The 25259-nt window shown below is 41.9% G+C and overlaps 1 protein-coding gene across 1 annotated transcript; it reads left to right on the forward strand.

Annotated features, from left to right (window-relative positions):
- Positions 1-280: 280 nt before the first annotated feature.
- LOC311137154 (serine/threonine-protein phosphatase PP1-gamma catalytic subunit B-like) lies at positions 281-12616 on the forward strand. The gene is made up of 7 exons (XM_084171506.1): positions 281-669; positions 3605-3736; positions 4216-4446; positions 7071-7175; positions 7562-7785; positions 11355-11489; positions 11765-12616. Exons 1-7 carry the CDS (start codon positions 615-617, stop codon positions 11858-11860), a joined length of 978 nt encoding a protein of 325 aa, XP_084027632.1. The 5' UTR covers positions 281-614; the 3' UTR covers positions 11861-12616.
- The last annotated feature ends 12643 nt before the right edge of the window (positions 12617-25259 follow it).

Genomic DNA, 25259 nt, shown 5'->3' on the forward strand with positions numbered 1-25259 from the left:
TTAGCAGCGACGCTGGTGGGGGTGTAAACTCTGTGGATTTGGAAACTAGAAGTGCTCATGAGTAGAATGGACCCCCCTTTTACTGCAACAATGTACAGTAAATTGTGTAATTTGTGTACAGACAAAACATTGTTGATCTAATAATTATTTGTATCATAACTTGTATAAAATACGATCGATTTTTGTGCACATTTTCCATAATTGTCTCTCTAATTATTCATGTAAAGTGTACAGGACAGGACTCCTATTCTGAAGCGTTCAAAAAAATTCGTGACCCGGAAGTACTTAGTTATTCTTGCCTGCTTCACAGCGGTCCTTTTGTTGAGGGCTGGGTGCTATCCAGTTGAAGGAGTAGGTGAAAAATATTGAAATATAACTCGGTGAAATCGAAACCGGTATGAAAAGTCTATAATTAATGCGTTTTGTTGAAGTATTCTTTGGGGAAATCCATTTACATTTCCCCCTAACTTCAACTATTGAGGCATTATTATCTGGCGCAAGGTTAGCGGGCTAACGTTAGCTGATTACAGTAGTTTAGCTAGTTTACCTAGTTAACAAGCCTGATACATTTTTAGAGGGATTATTCGAAACGGAAAAATTATCACAGGAATATTATGGCAGAAGCCGATAAATTAAACATCGACTCCATCATACAGCGACTTCTGGAAGGTAAGAAATGCTCTTTATTTTTTTGGGGTGAACTAGTTAGCTAGCATCAACGACTAAAGCTTACCGTGTGCTTCCCAGTCGAAACAGGTCGCGCATATATTATGACGACATTTTGTGACGTTTTTGTTCGTTTTGGTGTTCGGCAGTTTTTCTTTCGTCTGTTCGAGCCGTAGAGCCTGACAGGGGGCGCTGTTTTGACGCCACCACGCCTCCATCTTGGCACTCCCCCACTATTGTAAAAATATTTGGGAAGCTATAGAAATGCATGTATTAATGTCTACTTTTTCCCCCCCATGTTTATTCTATTCCAGACACCTTATTGCATACTTTAAAATTATATTATGCGAGATAAACATACAAAAAAATATATATATAAAAATTTTCCTCAAAGTATATATTTTTTGAAAGTTAAAATGTTACAACAACACTTAAACACATGTAATTGTGTCCTTGAAACATTACATTTAAATATTGTGTAATTCTTCTGCTGCTTCTGGGGAGTGCCAATATGACCGGCCAGAGGCTTCATAGCCTCTCATTGGCCAATACATAGCATAAGCACTAATTTTACATTTTAGTCATTTTAGCAGATGCTCTTATCCAGAGCGACTTACAGTTAGTGAGTGCATACATTTTCATACTTTTTCACTCCAGGGTTTATATACATCACGTTAGCTTCACCTAGCCGAGTTCTGCTAAGAGCAAACCGAACCTAGTATGCGGACGCCTTTGTCTGGCTAGCTGGATAGGTAGTTGGCTAGCCCTTGATCATGACTCTGTTCCATTACATTACACATAAGTAATTGGACGAAGGCGACTTCTTTACGGGGGAGTTTTGTTAAGAGCCCCGACGCTCAGTCTAAACATTAACACGCATCTCTTGCGGTACTGTTTTGGAAGCGTAAGGACCTTTATATTTAATATCAGCAATAAATAATTTTCAGAAAACAAAAGGTTAAATTGATAAACACCTTTTTATAGGTTAGGGTTAGTGTTCCCACACGGCCATATCTTCATGTTCAGCGCTTGTTTACGGAAAACAAACTGAAGAGAGACACGACCACCTGTGCTAATTGGCTATCTAGCGTGCTCCGAACACCTTTGTGTAAGCTTAACTTGGGAAGTGTAGCAGAAGTGTAGTTTCATCGGATGGAGGCACCTATTGCTGTATGGATCTGTGCAAAACTGCTACAATAAGTGTGTCTTTATTTGAAGGATTCTTTCTCGCTGATGAAAGATGAGGGCCATATATTTTGAAAGCCGTATCGCAAAGGATGATCATTGATGTTTCTTTTTTTGTTAAATATTATTACATTTTTTCAAATAATACAAAACATACACATACAAAAGACAACCTACAGACCTACAGTTCTCACCCCTATCTCCAGTGCCTGCACTACTCGCCGCCACAAATTGCACCATTTTGATCTTCTCCGTCGCCCACGCTCTTTCAATATTTAGATAATAAAGCATATGATTTTTCCATTGTCTTAACGATGGAGGATTGGTTGATTTCCAGTTAAGTATACATTTTTTCAATATAACTGACGAGAAGAGTATCGTCCAACCCATCAGGTATCTCACTGCACACTCATATGACATGTCTTGAAATATGCAGACAGACGGATTAAATGTAAATTTACATTGTAATACTTCTGACAGCCAACTTTCTAACTCCGCCCATACCTTTTGGACTTTATAGCATTCCCAGAAGGCATGGATTATTGAGTCTGTTAGTTTTACACTTAAGACATGACTCTGTCATTGTGCTATAGAATTTGTGAATTTTGTCTCTTGCATAATACATTCTATACATTATTTTATACTGGATTAAGCCTACATTTTATTTAACTGTTATTTCATTAGTTATGTTCCAACATTTCCCAATCTTGTGCCAATATCAGTTATTTTTAAGTCTTGGTTCCAATAGTTTATCTTTTTTTCCTAAGAGGTTGTCAGTTGGATAGGCTCTCTGCAAGGTTTTGTATATCTTACCTATCATATGAATATCCTTTTCTGACTCAAATAGGATTCCCTCAAGATTGCTCTTATGTCCAAAAGATTTCAAATTGAAATTTTGTGATATTAAACTTTTAAGTTGCAGGTATATTATTTGAAAACATCTACATTGGTCTGTCCAAAATTGATTTTTTTATTTCTGCCATGGACATAAATGTATTTTCTATTTCCAAGTCATGTACGGTTTCTATGCCTTTAGTTTTCCATGTCGACCAATTTATCGGTGCATTCTGAAAAGCTATCCAAGGATTGTTCCATAGGGTTGTGTTTTTTGGGAGTGATATTGGTTCTTTTAGAACCTGTTTCATTTTTTTCCATATTGTTATAGTGTTCTTAACTATGAAGTTGTTAATGTTCTTTGCTTTATCTTTTGAAAATAGACACTTGAAAAGATTCTGGGGTGAACATGCGCATCTTCAGTATGTACACATTGTTCCTCTTTAGTGCATTTAACATTATGTCTCAAGTAAAAGCCTTGGGTGGTGAGTTGATACAATTCCAAGTCTGGGAGGTTAAAACCACCCTCAGACTTATGGAGGTGTAAAACGTCCTTTTTTATTCTGAGTTTTTTATTGACGTTTCTAAATGTTAAAACACAGCGTCGGGATTGTAGTTCACATAAGCCAGTCGTGGGCAAAGCTAATAGCTGAAAACGTTAGGGAGAAGGCAGAATATCGCCTAGAGTTTTAGAGCGCTAGTAGTTGGCTAGTAACTTAGCATAGCCAGAGACTGTAGCTAAGGCTAGTTAGCAGCTAGTACGGGATTGAACCAAAGAATTAGCACTGTTTTGGCGAGTTGCTTTGATATTCGCGGTTGCTAAAAAGTCAGTTGAAAACAGCCACACAGGCTCACTCTCCACATGAGACACAATGTTGTGTGTGAACAAGTATTCACTTTGTCATTGTCTCCTATCCAGTGAAGGGCTCCCGACCTGGCAAAAATGTGCAGCTGACGGAGAACGAGATTCGTGGCCTCTGCCTCAAGTCCCGGGAGATCTTCCTCAGCCAGCCAATACTGCTCGAGCTCGAGGCGCCACTCAAGATTTGTGGTGAGGCCAAGTTGTCACTTCTGGGGTTGGGAAAAGGGTGCCTCAAATGTGGTTAATCAAACTAGTAGAACTTTATTAATTCCAAGAAGGGAAATTGATTAATCATCACCACAAACATCAACAATACAAAGTGTAAAGACAGGAGATGGCTCAGGAACAGAAGACATGCACCTAAGCAATAAGGGAAGCAAGTGTAGAAAAGGAAAGCGCTACTAGCACCATATGTAGACTAAGGCAATTAGAAAAACTATTCTGAAGCTCATCTGTTTACCAACACTCGACAGAAAGGCATGATTACAATGAATACTTTAAAAAAGAAACGCTACTAGGCCTACTAGCTAGCATAACTAAAGTATTTTGTTTCGGGTGCCCAACAGCCTATTTTAGTCCTCTCATCTATACAGTAACAGCCGGAACAAACATTTTCCTGTTAGTATCTTGTGACCTTACACACCATGGTCAACTCTGCCCACCCCCAGGTGACGTCCACGGTCAGTACTACGACCTGCTGAGACTCTTTGAGTACGGAGGCTTTCCCCCGGAGAGCAACTACCTGTTCTTGGGGGACTATGTGGACAGAGGAAAGCAGTCACTGGAGACAATCTGCCTGCTGCTGGCCTACAAGGTCAAATACCCAGAGAACTTCTTTCTGCTGAGGGGCAACCACGAGTGTGCCTCCATCAACAGAATATACGGCTTCTACGATGAGTGTGAGTTGATGGGGCTTAGACAGATGCATAACACAGACAGACATGAAAAAACACGATAGAGCACCCGCATCCACAAGAGGCTTCATAACTGAGCATAACAGTTATGGGCACACATACATAGTAAATGCATATAAAAAATAATAATGTGAGTAATGTAGGCACTACAGTATGAGTGGTATTCTGACTTCTCCATTACGCTTGGGTAGTATTCCGGGTATTTGGAAATAGCCACGGGATATTATTATTTTTTATACCATTGAAGCTATTTCTTTGAAGTTTTTCAATACATTTTTATATTTGTAGCTACTTTTTAAGTAGTCAACTTGTGCAATACGTTAGGGGATTAAACAGATCGCTTTCGTCATTTCACCGCTCACATTAACTAACATTATGAAGCTTACCGTAGTTCCCCAGAACAGTTGAGCCAGTCACATGTTTGTTTGTAAATAGCACAACGGAAGACGGGTCGCATTTTATATTGAAAGTCAAGTGTTTTTTTGCTTCAATAGAGTGATCAGGGACAAGCAACTATAGTTTTCCTTAACAGAAAATACATTATTGCAACACATTCGGCAGATGACAGCAGAAGTGCTGCAATGCTCTTTGACTGGCAGCCACACAAGTAAATGAGCTTACAATGAAAAATCAAAGTTTTTGTGAGGCGCTTTGACATTTTTAAAAAGGTCGACAAACAATTTGATTTATTGATTGATTGGTTGGTTACAGAGCATGTATTATGTGAAACGCAAAATAAGAATGCAATAAATTATGTAAGAGTGTTATCGGGACAAAGCAAGGACCAGGTTTATTTGCTTTGAAGATCAGGGTTCAGTTTTGAAGGGTGTAACATTACACAAACGTTCAGATAGAAATGCATTTTGTATAACAGATACAGTTGAAGTCGGAAGTTTACATACACCTTAGCCAAATACATTTAAACTCAGTTTTTCACAATTCCTGACATTTAATCCTAGTAAAAATTCCCTGTCTTAGGTCAGTTAGGATCACCACTTTATTTTAAGAATGTGAAATGTCAGAATAATAGTAGAGAATGATTTATTTCAGCTTTTATTTCTTTCATCACATTCCCAGTGGGTCAGAAGTTTACATACACTCAATTAGTATTTGGTAGCATTGCCTTTAAATTGTTTAACTTGGGTCAAACATTTCGGGTAGCCTTCCACAAGCTTCCCACAATAAGTTGGGTGAATTTTGGCCCATTCCTCCTGACAGAGCTGGTGTAACTGAGTCAGGTTTGTAGGCCTCCTTGCTCGCACACGCTTTTTCAGTTCTGCCCACACATTTTCTATAGGATTGAGGTCAGGGCTTTGTGATGGCCACTCCAATACCTTGACTTTGTTGTCCTTAAGCCATTTTTCCACAACTTTGGAAGTATGCTTGGGGTCATTGTCCATTTGGAAGACCCATTTGCGACCAAGCTTTAACTTCCTGACTGATGTCTTGAGATGTTGCTTCAATATATCCACATCATGTTCCTTCCTCATGATGCCATCTAAGTGCACCAGTCCCTCCTGCAGCAAAGCACCCCCACAGCATGATGCTGCCACCCCCGTGCTTCACGGTTGGGATGCTGTTCTTCGGCTTGCAAGCCTTCCCCTTTTTCTTCCAAACATAATGATGGTCATTATGGCCAAACTGTTCTATTTTTGTTTCATCAGACCAGAGGACATTTCTCCAAAAAGTACGATCTTTGTCCCCATGTGCAGTTGCAAACCATAGTCTGTCTTTTTTATGGCGGTTTTGGAGCAGTGGCTTCTTCCTTGCTGAGCGGCCTTTCAGGTTATGTCGATATAGGACTCGTTTTACTATGGATATAGATACTTTTGTACCTGTTTCTTCCAGCATCTTCACAAGGTCCTTTGCTGTTGTTCTGGGATTGATTTGCACTTTTTGCACCAACGTACGTTCATCTCTAGGAGACAGAACGCGTCTCCTTCCTGAGCGGTATGACGGCTGCGTGGTCCCATGGTGTTTATACTTGCGTACTATTGTTTGTACAGATGAACGTGGTACCTTCAGGCGTTTGGAAATTGCTCCCAAGGATGAACCAGACTTGTGGAGGTCTACAATTTTCTTTCTGAGGTTTTGGCTGATTTCTTTTGATTTTCCCATGATGTCAAGCAAAGAGGCACTGAGTTTGAAGGTAGGCCTTGAAATACATCCACAGGTACACCTCCAATTGACTCAAATGATGTCAATTAGCCTATCAGAAGCTTCTAAAGCCATGACATCATTTTCTGGAATTTTCCAAGCTGTTTAAAGGCACAGTCAACTTAGTGTATGTAAACTTCTGACCCACTGGAATTGTGATACAGTGAATTATAAGTGAAATAATCTGTCTGTAAACAATTGTTGGAAAAATGACTTGTGTCATGCACAGAGTAGATGTCCTAACCGACTTGCCAAAACTATAGTTTGTTAACAAGAAATTTGTGGAGTGGTTGAAAAACAAGTTTTAATGACTCCAACCTAAGTGTATGTAAACTTCCGACTTCAACTGTAGGATTTTATGTCATGAAGAATTGGGCATCATGTCATATCTATTCATTACGTTGCAATTCCCAACATGCTGCACTGTTCATTTTACTGAATATACCCTGTAGGTAAGAGGCGGTACAATATCAAGCTGTGGAAGACCTTCACCGACTGCTTCAACTGCCTGCCTGTGGCGGCCATCGTCGACGAAAAGATATTTTGTTGCCATGGAGGTATGAAGTTGTAGTATTTATCAAATGGCTCCTGTGTGCACATTTCCGGTTGATTTTAAACACCCTTTTGTCCTTGCCCTAATGTGCCATGTAAACTCCCATTGTAACAGTAGAACATCAGCTGCCGTATAAAGAGTGAAAGGAAAAACTCAGTTAAGAGAGAGAAAATTTAGAGATATTTTTGGATTGAGCCAGGGCCAGGCTGAGATGTAGGCCGTAGTTTTCATCAGTCAGACCATGAGCTTTAGGCAGACTGAGAAGTGAAAACCACAGAGTTTAAAAAGCCATATTATTTAATAAATATATATATATTCAAGCTTTGCACCCAACCATCCCTCGTGCGACAATCTATACCTCATTTTTTTATTTATTCCCCCATCCCCCAGGCCTGTCCCCTGATCTCCAGTCTATGGAGCAGGTGCGGCGGGTGATGCGGCCCACGGACGTGCCTGACCAGGGCCTGCTGTGCGACCTGCTGTGGGCAGACCCGGACAAGGATGTGCTGGGCTGGGGAGAGAATGACCGTGGCGTCTCCTTCACCTTCGGCGCCGACGTGGTCACCAAGTTCCTCCACAAGCACGACATGGACCTCATCTGCAGGGCCCACCAGGTCAGTGACTACCGAAGGGGAAGGGTTTAGGGAGCAGAAAGGTCCCGGCAGGTATACTGTTTTTATTTTTATTTAACCTTTATTTATACAGGTAAGTCAATTAAGAACAGATGCTTATTTGATGACCTGTTAGAATACTTGAAAAAATGTGTCCTTCCTCAAGTTAAGATTTAAGTCATTTTAGAAGCTTGCAGGATTCATTACTTACCAACAACAGCTGCAAATCCAAATAAAACGATATCATGTTTTAACGTTTATTTTCCTTGCTTTGTCTAACACTATCATGAATCTAGCGGAAGAAGTGGGGTTCAGAGTGAAGTATTTATTTTGTTTCATAGCCAAGTTTCTCCCCCTGGCTTTAGCCGCTGGGGGAGCAGGCCTGCCCGGGCAAGACCAGGGGGATTGCCTAGCAACACATGCCTTGAAAGGGAGGCAACATCAGCACAACAAATTCCCATGATTCTATGCTAGATTAGGACCGAACAATTAGTGACCGCTAAAATGGCTTTGAAAAAGTACGATTTCAGCTAATAGGGAGAAGTATCTAACAAAATAACTACTTTATGCATTCACTAATCATATTATATAAACGATTTACATATACAGTGGGGAGAACAAGTATTTGATACACTGCCGATTTTGCAGGTTTTCCTACTTACAAAGCATGTAGAGGTCTGTAAGTTTTATCATAGGTACACTTCAACTGTGAGAGACGGAATCTAAAACAAAAATCCAGAAAATCACATTGTATGATTTGTAAGTAATTAATTTGCATTTTATTGCATGACATAAGTATTTGATCACCTACCAACCAGTAAGAATTCCAGCTCTCACAGACCTGTTAGTTTTTCTTTAAGAAGCCCTCCTGTTCTCCACTCATTACCTGTATTAACTGCACCTGTTTGAACTCGTTACCTGTATAAAAGACACCTGTCCACACACTCAATCAAACAGACTCCAACCTCTCCACAATGGCCAAGACCAGAGAGCTGTGTAAGGACATCAGGGATAAAATTGTAGACCTCACCTCGTGGGGCATCAATGATAATGATAATAATAATAATAATAATAATAATAATAATATGCCATTTAGCAGACGCTTTTATCCAAAGCGACTTAGTCGTGCGTGCATACATTTTTGTGTATGGGTGGTCCCGGGCATCGAACCCACTACCATGGCGTTACAAGCGCCGTGCTCTACCAGCTGAGCTACAGAGGACCATGATCATGAGGAAGGTGAGGGATCAGCCCAGAACTACACAGCAGGACCTGGTCAATGACCTGAAGAGAGCTGGAACCACAGTCTCAAAGAAAACCATTAGTAACACACTACGCCGTCATGGATTAAAATCCTGCAGCGCACGCAAGGTCCCCCTGCTCAAGCCAGCGCATGTCCAGGCCCGTCTGAAGTTTGCCAATGACCATCTGGATGATCCAGAGGAGGAATGGGAGAAGGTCATGTGGTCTGATGAGACAAAAATAGAGCTTTTTGGTCTAAACTCCACTCGCCGTGTTTGGAGGAAGAAGAAGAAGGATGAGTACAACCCCAAGAACACCATCCCAACCGTGAAGCATGGAGGTGGAAACATCATTCTTTGGGGATGCTTTTCTGCAAAGGGGACAGGACGACTGCACCATATTGAGGGGAGGATGGATGAGTCCATGTATCGCGAGATCTTGGCCAACAACCTCCTTCCCTCAGTAAAAGCATTGAAGATGGGTCGTGGCTGGGTCTTCCAGCATGACAACGACCCGAAACACACAGCCAGGGCAACTAAGGAGTGGCTCCGTAAGAAGCATCTCAAGGTCCTGGAGTGGCCTAGCCAGTCTCCAGACCTGAACCCAATAGAAAATCTTTGGAGGGAGCTGAAAGTCCATATTGCCCAGCGACAGCCCCGAAACCTGAAGGATCTGGAGAAGGTCTGTATGGAGGAGTGGGCCAAAATCCCTGCTGCAGTGTGTGCAAAGCTGGTCAAGACCTACAGGAAACGTATGATCTCTGTAATTGCAAACAAAGGTTTCTGTACCAAATATTAAGTTCTGCTTTTCTGATGTATCAAATACTTGTGGTCCTCTGTAGCTCAGCTGGTAGAGCACGGCGCTTGTAACGCCAAGGTAGTGGGTTCGATCCCCGGGACCACCCATACACAAAAATGTATGCACGCACGACTGTAAGTCGCTTTGGATAAAAGCGTCTGCTAAATGGCATATTATTATTATTATTATTATTACTTATGTCATGCAATAAAATGCAAATTAATTACTTAAAAATCATACAATGTGATTTTTTGGATACAGACCTCTACATGCTTTGTAAGTAGGAAAACCTGCAAAATCGGCAGTGTATCAAATACTTGTTCTCCCCACTGTAATTAGTGTTGCACAGTATACCGGTACCATAGTAATATCACGGTACCAAAACGTCATGATACTATGATACTTAAGAGTACCGTTTCATATACTACCAGATTTGTCGCCCCTACCGATCTAAAGAACCAGCTGGCGCCTGTTATAAAATGTTTATAAAGTCAGTTTTATTTATAAATGCAGTTGAAGCAATTTCTAGCTCAACCATGTAAAAAAAAAACTAATCCCGGGTTGCTAATTATTGGTTTGATAACAAATGTTGTTCATTCATGTTACCTAGCTAGCTAACAACCTTCTAACATTTGATTGGCACAGGAAGAAAGGAAAAGGGTCTGCTACTCATGAGATGTGCTTCAAAGCTAGGATTCATATAGGCCTAATGTAAGCCTAAACTATATAAAAAAAAATATATCTTTCTGGTGCTCCTTTAGATTCTGTTTGGTGCCTAATGTTTTTAAAGTTGGGAGCAGTGTGTATATATGTTTGTGGGAGAGAGAGTGGTGTGTCTGTTTATGAGAGAGAGGGAGACGGGGAGTGTGTGAGGGGGGGAGGGACAATATATGTGTGTCTGTGTTAACTGAAGAGTAAAGAAGGTTTCGTGCAATGTTTTCCCCTTACTGCCGCAATGACATTCAGATCATTATGCATGTCAGTATATTCCTTCCTCCCATTCCTCCAGCCAAATCACAGGTAGGCCTTTGCAAATATGAGCAAATCAGCCATTCTACGCACTATTCTATTATACAGTGTTATGTTAATTCAATATGTGTTGTATTGAGTAGAAGTGGGAATATCAGTGACAGGTTTTTTGCGACGCTAGTCAACTCTGAATTCCCCGATCCCCCCCCCCCGTACTCTGCAGGTTTACTACCCGGCCTGGCCTTAAACGGTTACCAGTTTAGTGGTTTTGTTTGTGATATGAATATATTACTTCCCTCTAGTACAGGCTCTATGCGGTTTGAAAGTGAATAAGCCTAGAATTCCTTGCACACTTGTCCACAGTGTTACATAGCAAAAGGATGAAGGACAAAGCTACCTTGGTTCCCTACAATCATAACAATCCCTCTTAACCTGTTCCAAACCGGGGTCAGTTTTGCAATGGAAAACAAAAACTACCGTTTGTTATTGGTCAAATTCAGATTGTACCTCCTCATTTTACTCCATTTCGTGCCTACTGAACACAGCCCTGCTTGGTTCTTCAGGTGGTTGAGGATGGCTACGAGTTCTTTGCGAAGAGGCAGCTAGTGACACTGTTCTCGGCCCCCAACTACTGCGGCGAGTTTGACAACGCCGGAGCCATGATGAGCGTGGACGAGACCCTCATGTGCTCCTTCCAGGTAAAGGGATATCACAAAAATCACTTTCTAATCTCTAAATTTTAGTAATGTGTTGAGGACGTCGTTTTTTTGTTGTCTGCGTGTCCTTTGTTTTGGCTGTAATGGTACTTCTCCGTATTAGCTGGTGTAAACAAATTTCCCCTTTTGGGATCAATATAGTACTATTTTAAAACTGCAACAATGTTTTTATAGTAGTATATAGTTGGCATTTACTATAGAGTTTTCTTGATTTTGAATGCAAGTCTCTTTATTTGTTTGTTCTCAATCCTCCCCAGATCCTCAAACCTGCAGACAAGAAGCTGTTCTACGGGGGTGGAGGGGGCATGGGTTCCGGACGCCCTGTCACCCCCCCCAGGAAAGCCAAGAAATGACTTGCCCCTCACTCAGCCTCCACCTGCACTCCCACCATGCCTGCCCGCTCTACCTCTCTTTCCTCTCTTTCACCAAACAGCCAGAAATCAAACCAGTATCCAGGGCTTTTTCCTTTTTTTATCGTAAGAAAAACATGTAATGCTATGAATTGTCTATGAGTGGGTGTGTGAGAGAACAAGACATGGAATGCGCCTGTTTCCGTCTGCGAGCGAGCATTAAAAAGTGTGCGTGTGTGTACATTATGTGTGACAATTTGAGAGATTTGTACTATCCCCTTCTCTTACCAATTTGCCCCATTGAAAGTATGGAACCACAGTGTCGTTCTGTACAGTAATTGTGACTGAAAAAAGCCGGGTTCGGGAGATAGTGGAGACCTCTGACCTGATGAATTTAGCAGCAAACAGATGGCGTGTTTGTGCAAAGGGGGATTGGTTTGTTTTTCCCTGTCCCCCTGTACTGTAAAATGTCAAACAGAGATGTGTGTGTGCCGTGTGACTACTCCCGCTTCAAGAAAGATGTTTGAATATCCTCGAGCAGGAGAGGTTAAATGTGTCAATTGTCTCAAAGGAAAGCAAGCATGCCCTCCACTCGCACGCACATACACATACAATGACCCTTTTCACAAATTCATACGAGCCAGAGCTGTAAAAACCACACAATTTAGGTTTGTACAGATTTGATTACTTGAAAGAGATTTTTTGTGAATTCGTTTTGTAGTCTCATCAATTGACCAATAAAGCGAGAATCTGAATTAAGTTCTTCTTTCATTGCTTGTCTAATATCTTTGCTAACCACCACCATCTTTCAATGCAGTTGTCATATGAAAAGGAATGCTACCCCTATCCCCCTCTTTTTTTATTTTTTTGGTACTGTGGCTTCCTGCCTCTAGTATTTGGTTAGAAGAGTCGGCAAACCCTTCCGGGGGCTTCATAATTTTATTCAATTTCTTAATCCTCATTCTATACCAACCTAAATCGATTTTGAAACTGACATGGACTAGTGCTTTTGTTATGAAATCCAGCTTAGTTTAAAAAAAAAAGAACTCCTGCACACACCTCTACATGTATTTTATTGTGTCGACGTTTCGATCAGGGACCTTTTTAAGACGGTCATCTTTGGGGTTGTAATTCTCTGCACCTCAAATGAGAGAAGCGTGGTGCTGCGTGTTCACATTTCGTCTTGAAATACAGTGAGGGAAAAAAGTATTTGATCCCCTGCTGATTTTGTACGTTTGCCCACTGACAAAGAAATGATCAGTCTATAATTTTAATGGTAGGTTTATTTGAACAGTGAGAGACAGAATAACAACAACAAAAATCCAGAAAAATTAATGTCAAAAATGTTATAAATTGATTTGCATATTAATGAGGGAAATAAGTATTTGACCCCCTCTCAATCAGAATGATTTCTGGCTCCCAGGTGTCTTTTATACAGGTAACGAGCTGAGATTAGGAGCACACTCTGAAAGGGAGTGCTCCTAATCTCAGTTTGTTACCTGTATAAAAGACATCTGTCCACAGAAGCAATCAATCAATCAGATTCCAAACTCTCCACCATGGCCAAGACCAAAGAGCTCTCGAAGGATGTCAGGGACAAGATTGTAGACCTACACAAGGCTGGAATGGGCTACAAGACCATCGCCAAGCAGCTTGGTGAGAAGGTGACAACAGTTGGTGCGATTATTCGCAAATGGAAGAAACACAAAAGAACTGTCAATCTCCCTCGGCCTGGGGCTCCATGCAAGATCTCACCTCGTGGAGTTGCAATGATCATGAGAACGGTGAGGAATCAGCCCAGAACTACACGGGAGGATCTTGTCAATGATCTCAAGGCAGCTGGGACCATAGTCCAAGAAAACAATTGATCCAAGTCCAAGAAAACAATTGGTAACACACTACGCCGTGAAGGACTGAAATCCTGCAGCGCCCGTAAGGTCCCCCTGCTCAAGAAAGCACATATACGTGCTCGTCTGAAGTTTGCCAATGAACATCTGAATGATTCAGAGGAGAACTGGGTGAAAGTGTTATGATCAGATGAGACCAAAATTTAGCTCTTTGGCATCAACTTGCCGTGTTTGGAGGCGGAGGAATGCTGCCTATGACCCCAAGAACACCATCCCCACCGTCAAACATGGAGGTGGAAACATTATGCTTTGGGGGTGTTTTTCTGCTAAGGGGACAGGACAACTTCACCGCATCAAAGGGACGATGGACGGGGCCATGTACCGTCAAATATTTTTGAGTAACTCAAGAAGAAGCACATTAAGGTCCTGGAGTGGCCTAGCCAGTCTCCAGACCTTAATCCCATAGAAAATCTGTGGAGGGAGCTGAAGGTTCGAGTTGCCAAACGTCAGCCTCGAAACCTTAATGACTTGGAGAAGATCTGCAAAGAGGAGTGGGACAAAATCCCTCCTGAGATGTGTGCAAACTTGGTGGTCAACTACAAGAAACGTCTGACCTCTGTGATTGCAATCAAGGTTTTTGCCACCAAGTACTAAGTCATGTTTTGCAGAGGGGTCAAATAATTATTTCCCTCATTAAAATGCAAATCAATTTATAACATTTTTTACATGCGTTTTTCTGGATTTTTTTGTTGTTATTCACTGTTCAAATAAACCTACCATTAAAATTATAGACTGATCATGTCTTTGCCAGTGGGCAAACGTACAAAATCAGCAGGGGATCAAATACTTTTTTCCCTCACTGTACCTTCCAAAAGTTTAGTCACATATCTACCAACTAAGTGTTGTCTATCTGTTGTCCATAGGATGGCGCTCTGAGTTGCCACTGAAGTGGGCTGAGGTAGAATGTGTAGTTACGTGAGGGGTCATTGGACTTTCGTATGTTAAACGTTGCTCATTGGTTAAGCACCCCAGTAAGGGTTATTGTCAATGAATGGCTTACGACAGAATCTCAAGTAACACTATTAACTCATTAATTAACAACGGAACGCATTACTTGATGCTGTAGCATTTGACTTTTCGCTTGCTATACCCCTGCATGAAGCTTCTGCAACAAATAAATGTTTTAAGTAATTCAAGAATATTGATCCCGTGTTGCTGGGTGGAACTCGTGCAAAGAAATGTGGATCACTCTTTCACACTCCATTCTATATATATATAAAAAATATCACATTTCTCTTCTGTATCTCCCAGTCTCTGTTTTCATTCGTCTTGCTGTCATCAACACTCGTCCTTCAAGGCGCTCTGTCCATCAATATGCCTTCCTTTCACAACCCCAATAAGGTGAGGGGTGAAGGAAATAGCAGTGTGTTAAGTTTAGACCTAAAAATGCCACATATGACCATGCTCTGTGAAAAACAGGATGTCAACTCAAACCTTTCCCTATAGTTTCCCTGTACTGCAATTTCCCTGTTCTGTACTTTTCTATTCTTGGCCACATCAGTTCCTGCAGTGTTATTCCCTAGCATGCCCCATTTGCAATTATAGATAGTCATTCGAAGAAAGAAGTTCAATAAAGTAGGTTACGAATGCACATATGTCACTCTTATGGAGAAAGTATGTAGTCTCATCGCAGGGCTCAACTCCTTGGGTGTCTGTTGGGTTGTGCGTTACCATCCCCACCTCAACTATTCCAACCAGTGACTAGGATTAGGTTCCCGTCTCTGCTGGACCCGTACTGAACTAAGGGTATCACAGACTCCTGAACATGCAGTCTTTGAGTCGTAACAACTCTTGGTTACACAGCGTTGCTCCAACACTTCAGCAACGTTGGTTTTACCTTTTTAACCAAATACCTGGGTCGTGTTCATTAGACACCAAACTGAAGAAAATGGATTGAAACATGGAGCGACTACCTGGACTTGTCCAATAAGAAATGCTTATTTTTGTTTTCTGTTGAAAAATGCTTTAAAACTTTTTTGGGTGTGTGCGCTAATAAACGCGGCCCTGTAGTAGGTGCTTATCAGACTGCAGTGTGTATTGTCTAGAAATTGTGGTAAAAGGTGTAACGCTGTACTTTAAGTAACAGTTTTATGAGCATACAGTATATCCACAAGTGATTGATGATGGTTACATACTGTGGCACTCTATATGACATATTCAATATCTTACATAACATCTAACATAAACATTGATTGACGTACATTGAGTCAGACGTACACTACCAGTCAGAAGTTTGGACACACCTACTCATTCAAGGGTTTTTATGTATTTTTACTATTTTTTAGGATGTGTCCAATCCTTTGACTGGTACTGTATGTTCCAAGTCAGTAAAACAGTTTAAGTTGCACCTGAAAGTGGCTTACTGCAAATGTAATTTAGAATTTTATATTTGAGTGTCATTGCACTTACACTATATATACATAAGTACATTTATATGGACACCCCTTCAAATTAGTGGATTCGGCTATTTCAGCCACACCCGTTGCTGACAAGTGTATAAAATTGAGCACACAGCCATGCAATCTCCATAGACAAACATTGGCAGTAGAATGCCTTACTGAAGAGCTCAGTGACTTTCAACGTGGCACTGTCACAGGATGCCACCTTTCCAACAAGTCAGTTCGTCAAATTTCTTCCCTGCTAGAGCTGCCCCAGTCAGCTGTAAGTGCTGTTATTGTGAAGTGGAAATGTCTCGGTGCAACAACGGCTGAGCCGCGTAGTGTTAGGCCACTCAAGCTCACAGCGCTGAAGCGCGCAAAAATCGTCTGTCCTCGGTTGCAACACTCACTACCGATTTTCAAACTGCCTCTGGAAACAACGTCAGCACAAGAAATGTTCGTCGGGAGCTTTATGAAATGGGTTTCCATGGCTGAGCAGCCATACACAAGCCTAAGATCACCATGCGTCGGCTGGAGTGGTGTAAAACTATTGGAGCAGTGGAAACGCGTTCTCTGGATTGATGAATCACGCTTCACCATCTGGCAGTCCGATGGATGAATCTGTGTTTGGCGGATGCCAGGAGAACGCTACCTGCCCGAATGCATAGTGCCAACTGTAAAGTTTGGTGGAGGAGGAATAATGGTCTGGGGCTGTTTTTCATGGTTTGGGCTAGGCCCCTTAGTTCCAGTGAAGGGAAATCTTAACGCTACAGCATACAATGGCATTCTAGACAATTCTGTGCTTCCAACTTTGTGGCAACAGTTTGGGAAAGGCCCTTTCCTGTTTCAGCATGACAATGCCCCCGTGCACAAAGCGAGGTCCATACATTGACTGGCCTGCATAGAGCCCTGACCTCAACCCTATCGAACACCTTTGGGATGAATTGGAAGCCGACTGCGAGCCAGGCCTAATCACCCTAACATCAGTGCCTGACCTCACTAATGCTCTTGTGGCTTAGTGGAAGCATGTCCCTGCAGAAATGTTCCAACATCTAGTGGAAAGCCTTCCTAGAAGAGTGGAGGTTGTTATAACAGCAAAGGGGGGACCAACTCCATATTAATGCCCATGATTTTGGAATGAGATGTTCGACAAGCAGGTGTCCACATACTTTTGGTCATGTAGTGTATGTAGGCATAATTAGGGTGTTATGGATGGTCAAGTTACCTAAATTGCTACCACACTTGTTGCACTATGAACGGAAAAGTCAAATGCAAATGCCTATTCAAATCTGACAAGCTAGCAAAATGAATGACACTATGTCAGAAACAAGGAGGCCTCTTTTGCTCCCAACCAACGGGGCTCGTTTTCCTGTCGGCTCCCATGAGTCTTGTGCGTGGGATATCCCTAAGTGAAAGGAATGGTGTGAACACCCAAGTACTGCTGAATGCTCTTTACGACAAGCAAAGGCCCCAGCATGATGCAGGGAAAAGTCCTAAAATGGCTGCCGATATCTAAAGGTCCCCACTAATGCATAAAAGTACGACGTATGGAACTAAACCTTATGGAACTGCATTCCGAAATAAAAACCGGCCATAGCTGTCGGTGGTGCTATGCCCAGTTGCATAGTGTCACCTGGGCTATTTATACCCAGTGAGTCATTCTGACTACATAGAGACTCAGCTGCCACTTCTATTCTTACTGTATCTAATGTTGTAACAAGTACCCCGCTAATACCAATGCTATAGCTACTTTATCTATAGTCTTGACAGTGTACTACTAATTAACGCAGCACTGTCAATACTTCAACACAGCAACATTAATGTTTTTATCGACGTTATTTCATTGCTAACACTGAATTTGCAGAACAAATAGGTCTTAAGGCCTGCACAGAAGGCATTTGCTTTTGTACCATAGCTAATGAACGTTACGCCAACTACAGAACTTGACCAGGGTTAAAGCTATGCACATTCCTTTCTCTGTGGATAGGCTCTGAAGTCTTTTTGAATTGTGCAATGTTGTAAACAAGCTTTTTGTCCCTATTGGTTTTCAATACATATTGAGTTATGTCACTGTATGAACTTATCAGTGGCTTGGCCAAGGGACCTGGGTGGTATCTCACAAACAGGATCCATGAAGTAGACTGCTACCTTTGATAAACACCCAGTAAATAACTGAGTTTATGAAGAAAGACCAAATGTATATGTTATCTCAAAGTTTAAGGGATAGTTCAGCCAAATTACAAATTGTATTTGTTTGCTTACCTTGAAAGCAGTCTAGGCCTATGTACAAGGAAAGGCTGCAATCCACACTTAGTTTGTTAAACTAGCCACTGTAATATTAGCATTTCATAACCAATTATCAATGTAAGTTAATGTTAGCATGAGAATATTTCATGGCCATTTCAATGCGGACATTAGTGGTTGGTGGCAGTGTAAGTTTAAAAATCCTTAAGAGTCTATTGACGCACCCGTTAGTTTAAGCTAGAGATATCAGGTTTTTTGCATGGGCTGCGTCTCATTCTACCGCATCCGCCTATGTCGGCCTTCCGCATCTGCGGTGGAAGGTGGCTGAGCTACAGTGGTGTTTGTCAGACCACGAGACATCCCGAAAATTGGTCTTGTAGCGTCCAAACTATTATGACCACTCTATGGTGTTCTCAGTTTTGCTCTATGACCCCCACAAGTGTCACGGGACTCGTCTGAAGGTAACCCAGACAAACGAATGAAAGTATGGAGGTAGTTTTGTGTCAACAAAAATACAGGGTTAAATGTGTCCCAAAGAAAATCAAAATTTTCCTGAGCTTTCATATATTTCCTAGATATAGGACAAACACTTCAAAACCTTATTCCTTATGATACATTTTTTGACTGTCTTTTTTGCCAATTATGAATGTGTTATTCAATGCGTTTCTAAGGGCTATAGTAGTAAAGGCCAAATTCTATATATTTCTTTTTATTCAACTTTTTTTATATACCTAAATTGGTTCAAAATTCAAAATCGAATAGCTAAATGATCCATGGTATGACCATCTTAAAACAATTCCATATGTTAGCTGAGTTACTTGGATCTCCTTAGCTCTGACATTTTGAGTTACTGGAAGTTTAGCTGCAAGTCAGCAGGAACTGGCTGTTTTCATGTTGCGTCAGTTAGCTATCCACACAGCTGCAGCACTGCGGTAGTTATCACTCGCACAGAACCGGGACGCATATAGGATCCGGGGGGGGGGTTAAGGCAGCACATGGCGATCCTTCAGGCTGGCATGACGGTGTGGCACGTTAGCGCCGCTCTTGGAGTGGCAGGAAGGGGTGTTGTGGGTGTCCCGGGGTGCCTGGGTTACACCACCCCAAGTTATCACAGGCAGCACAGAGGGTACTGACTGACACTGCACTCATAGACAGAGATGAGCAAGAGGGAGGGAGGGAGGGAGGGAGGGAGGGAGGGAGGGAGAGAGCGAGCGAGGATATTGAGTTAAATGTCACTGCGTTACCCTGAGGGAGACACTGACAGGCCGACCCTTTTCACAGCCCCCAAATCTCAGAGGTCAGGCAGGCCATACAACAGCTGAGAGGACCCGGCCTGGCTGAAGAAGGGGGGGATGGGGGGATGAAGGAGAGGAGGGGCGGTGGTGAGAGACATTGGCAGAGGAAAAGGAGCATAAAATGTGTCATAAAAATGTCAGGGGACACCGAAGGAAAATTAATTCAAGGCTGAGAATAAAATAGGTGCTTGTAAAGCAATAATTCATTTTTTGTTTGATGTATGGTCGGGACATTTGGCATGTGTACACATTGAGGTTATCAAGAGTATGTATCTTGCCATTTGTACTGTACACTAATGTAATGCCTATGAAATAGTTGAAGTTAAATCAATTTTTATTCAGAACACACATTTTTTATCGCACTGCTTTGCTTTGGCCAGGTCGCAGTTGTAAATGAGAACTTGTTCTCAACTGGCTTACCTTGTTAAATAAAGGTGGAATAAAAATAAATAAAAAATAAGGGTATTTACAAGAAAACATTTGCATCAGAATGCATCAAGCCTTATAATAGTTTGTGTGTGACTGTGTGTCAATTACTGTATGCATGCATACATAGAGTGCATCGAGTTTTAATTTGCTCATCTATCACTTATTCCCAAATCAACTCCTTGGCACTTGTGTAGATGTGATTTAATTAGATAGGTGTAAGCAATATGGTGGTAGCTCCATCTTGCCCTCTAATGGGTAGGTGTAGTTGCCATATTGCAGACATCTATTGAATCCCTTTAAATCTATACAATTGCCTAAAGGGTAGGGCCTGAGGGTTAATTTGGGATTCAGGATATGTATGTAGCCCTTCCCCTTCACTACTCACCTACTGTACCATTAATTTTATGGGGCTGCTTTGCCCATCTGCAGGGAGAGGCCTAGGTCATAAGGTCAGCGACAGCTGCCTGGGCATCTGAACTCAAGGCCTGGAGAGCCCATTGCTTCTCAGTATCGAACGATGCTTCTCAGTATCTGTCGATGTGCCCTTGAGCAAGGTGCTCAACCCTAATTGCTCCTGTAAGTTGCTCTGGATAAGAGCGTCTGCTAAATGCCTCATATGTAAATGTAAAATGAACACTCAAGTCATGATGGGTTGCATTGTTTAAAGCAAATGGTCACCCACAAATCCATAATTGTGTGTTTAAACCAAATCAGAGTTCAAGAAATGTGTAAATACATTTCCTATGTCCCTTTATTGTACCACATTCATTGCTTTTCCTTCTTTAAGGTTCATTGTTAAAACCGAATGGTCGTTCAAGAAATGTGTAAATACCTTCCCAATGTCCCTCCATTGTACTACATTCACCATTCGACCGAGACTTAACCACAGACCCATAAGTAAGGCAAACGGGAGCAAATGGAAACGTTTCCTCCTGAACTGTCCGGACCAATGAACCATGACTATAGGTGGTGCCCAAGAGGACTGCTTGTCAGGTTATTCATCACGGATGAACGACAACTTCTGTTTCTGTCTCTAGAAGACACCTCGTAACAGCCTTTAGGTCAAGGGGTGCCCATTTAAAATGAGCTGTTACACAAGTAGTAAATTAAACCAGTGGTGAAGACAACAGTTTTTATTGAGTATTAGATTTAGAGAATGATCTGGACTTGCATGGATTTATCAAACTGGGTTAATAAATACAACTAAGTGTATAGGCTAATTTGACTCTATAAAACGGGTACAGTATCCTCTTACAAGTGAAGCAAAAAACAACCATACTCCAAGAATATCACAAACATGAAGTGAGATACATTACAGAACTGATTGAAAGTGCATAAATCTAGATGATCAATGATCAATGACCCTTTGACCAACGACATATGATACTTCCATAAAGTCCAAGTAATGCACCAGTTAACCACTGACCTAATTCGTAGAGATTTATGTATTTGACTTTCAAAGTCCATTTTTGGAAGGCTTAATATTCTATGCCACTATCTTTTCTCTTTAAAATATTTTTTACCAGGGTCTTATAATTTGTTTCTCGTCAGTCAGCAGGCATTAACCGAATCAATGCTCTGGTTCTGCCACAAAAATACATTATACAGTCACTGCATGGGTGTCGATTTCGGGATCAACTGTCACACATCTACAGTTGTGGTACAGGGATTGGACTGCTGAGGACTGGGGTAAAGTCATTTTCTCTGATGAATCCCCTTTCCGATTGTTTGGGGCATCCGGAAAAAAGCTTGTCCGGAGAAGACAAGGTGAGCGCTACCATCAGTCCTGTGTCATGCCAACAGTAAAGCATCCTGAGACCATTCATGTGTGGGGTTGCTTCTCAGCCAAGGGAGTGGGCTCACTCACAATTTTGCCTAAGAACACAGCCATGAATAAAGAATGGTACCAACACATCCTCCGAGAGCAACTTCTCCCAACCATCCAAGAACAGTTTGGTGACGAACAATGCCTTTTCCAGCATGATGGAGCACCTTGCAATAAGGCAAAAGTGATAACTAAGTCGCTCGGGGAACAAAACATTATTATATTATTGACATTTTGGGTCCATGGCCAGGAAACTCCCCAGACCTTAATCCCATTGAAAACGTGTGCTCAATCCACAAGAGGTGGGTGGACAAACAAAACCCCACAAATTCTGACAAACTCCAAGCATTGATTATGCAAGAATGGACTGCCATCAGTCAGGGTGTGGCCCAGAAGTTAATTGACTGCATGCCAGGGCGGATTACAAGGGTCAACACTGCAAATATTAACTCTTTGCATAAACGTAATGTAATTGTCAATAAAAGCCTTTGACACTTATGGAATGCTTGTAATTATACTTCAGTATACCATAGTAACATCTGACAAAAATATCTAAAAACACTGAAGCAGCAAACTTTGTGAGGACCAATACTTGTGTCATTCTCAAAACTTTTGACCACGACTGTACAGTTGAAGTCGGAAGTTTACATACACTTAGGTTGAATCATTAAAACTTGTTTTTCAACCACTCCACAAATTTCTTGTTAACAAACTATAGTTTTGGCAAGTCGGTTAGGACATCTACTTTGTGCATGACACAAGTCGTTTTTCCAACAATTGTATACAGACAGATTATTTAACTTATAATTCACTGTATCACAATTCCAGTGGGTCAGAAGTTTACACACACTAAGTTGACTGTGCCTTTAAACAGCTTGGAAAATTCCAGAAAATGATGTCATGGCTTTAGAAGCTTCTGATAGGCTAATTGACATCATTTGAGTCAATTGGAGGTGTACCTGTGGATGTATTTCAAGGCCTACCTTCAAACTCAGTGCCTCTTTGCTTGACATCATGGGAAAATTAAAATAAATCAGCCAAGACCTCAGAAAAAAGATTGTAGACCTCTACAATTCTGGTTCATCCTTGGAAGCAATTTCCAAACGCCTGAAGGTACCACGTTCAACTGTACAAACAATAGTACGCAAGTATAAACACAATGGGACCACGCAGCCGTCATACCACTCAGGAAGGAGACACGTTCTGTCTCCTAGAGATGACCGTACTTTTGGTGCGAAAAGTGCAAATCAATCCCATAACAACAGCAAAGTACCTTCTGAAGACGCTGGAGGAAACAGGTACAAAAGTATCTATATCTACAGTAAAACGAATCCTATATCGACATAACCTGAATGGCCGCTCAGCAAGGAAGAAGCCACTGCTCCAAAACCGCCATAAAAAAGCCAGACTACGGTTTGCAACTGCACATGGGGACAAAGATTGTTCTTTTTGGTGAAATGTCCTCTGGTCTGATGAAACAAAAATAGAACTGTTTGGCCATAATGACCATCGTTATGTTTGGAGGAAAAAGGGCGTGGCTTGCAAGCCGAAGAACACCATCCCAACCATGAAGCACGGGGGTGGCAGCATCATGCTGTGGGGGTGCTTTGCTGCAGGAGGGACTGGTGCTCTTCACAAAATAGATGGCATCATGAGGAAGGACAATTATCTGGATATATTGAAGCAACATCTAAAGACATCAGCTAGGAAGTTAAAGCTTGGTTGCAAATTGGTCTTCCAAATGGACAATGACCCCAAGCATACTTCCAAAGTTGTGGCAAAATGGCTTAAGGACAACAAAGTCAAGGTATTGGAGTGGCCATCACAAAGCCCTGACATCAATCCTATAGAATATTTGTAGGCAGAACTGAAAAAGCGTGTGCGAGCAAGGAGGCCCACAAACCTGACTCAGTTACACCAGCTCTGTCAGGAGGAATGGGCCAAAATTCACCCAACTTATTGTGGGAAGCTTGTGGAAGGCTACCCGAAACGTTTGACCCAAGTTAAACAATTTAAAGGCAATGCTACCAAATACTAATTGAGTGTATGTAAACTTCTGACCCACTAGGAATGTGATGAAAGAAAAGCTGAAATAAATAATTCTCTCTACTATTATTCTGACATTTCGCATTCTTAAAATAAAGTGGTGATCCTAACTGACCTAAGACAGGGAATTTTTACTAGGATTAAATGTCAGGAATTGTGAAAAACTGAGTTTAAATGTAAACTTCCGACTTCAACTGTACTTAATCTGCGTCATATCTCCCAACTGCCTTTCCCTCCTTCCCCTCCTTGTAAAAAAAGAGGAATACAATTGTTCTCTCCACGGCGGGGTTCTCTCTACTGAGCGATAGTAAGATTTGCTTGCTGTCCTCTCCTGCTGCCCCACCAGTCATTCCTTTAACTCATACTCCAATGCCTTTCTTCTTTTATTCCCTCACTCCTTTTCTCTGCCTTTCTATTCACTCTCACTCCCCTTCTTTTGTTCTTTCTCTATGTTCTTCTCATTTGCTCTCACATTCTAACACACTGTGTTACTCCATGCTTCCCAAGGTCCACCAGGCCTCAAATGGTATCCCTGATCTATTTCATCTGTCCAACAAGTCTTTTGATAGTTGTTTAATGAAAGGAAAAGAGGTGAAGCGAGATAATTACTATGATAAATGCCCCCCACCATTGCCCAACAGAGGTGGCATAAACTGTGGTTTGAACTAGCTGTTCGGTTCCATGTGAACCCCATGCATCAATGTACCACTCTGGTTGCCTTGGCTTCAATGTTACTGCGCTCCACTAATGCTTGTACTAAGTTAACCTTCCACCACCTCTCTCTATTCGTCTCGCTCTCTCGCACTCTTTCTAGGCCCCCTTCCTCAGCAGAAACCAGTTGAGCCGTCACTCAATGTTTCCCCTCCTCCCCCTGCAAGTTCTTCTGTCTCACTCTCTCACCTTCTCCCCTATCCTTATTCCACTGACCATGCATGTTCCAAAAACAGTTCTTATTCCATGGTACACCCCCTCCCTTCAACTCCGTATCCCCCCATACACCCCCTTCCACCTTCCTACCCCCTCCTCCCCCAAGCCAAGCCTTGTCCACAATTCCTGTCCAAGTCTACCAGCTCATCTCCCCTATTACTCCATCTCGAGCCCCACCCTCACCATCCCATATTTCTCATGCTGGAATTTAGAGGCGTGTACCCGTGGGGTCCCCACCAATAGTGTGGCCGTGCTGATATAAAACCCTGCAGCAGTGTTTGCTTATTCGCCTTTCTGTCAGTCCAGCACTCCTGCTTGTGGAGGGGTCGAAAAAACCAAGGGACCAATACA

This window comes from Coregonus lavaretus (assembly GCF_964263955.1).
Source record: "Coregonus lavaretus genome assembly, chromosome: 1".
Taxonomy (NCBI): domain Eukaryota; kingdom Metazoa; phylum Chordata; class Actinopteri; order Salmoniformes; family Salmonidae; genus Coregonus; species Coregonus lavaretus.

Coding starts and splice junctions, on each gene's coding strand:
- LOC311137154 (XM_084171506.1), top strand. CDS start 615: ATGGCAGAAGCCGATAAATTAAACATCGACTCCATCATACAGCGACTT. Junction 670..3,604: donor CATACAGCGACTTCTGGAAG/GTAAGAAATGCT, acceptor TCTCCTATCCAG/TGAAGGGCTCCCGACCTGGC. Junction 11,490..11,764: donor CCCTCATGTGCTCCTTCCAG/GTAAAGGGATAT, acceptor AATCCTCCCCAG/ATCCTCAAACCTGCAGACAA.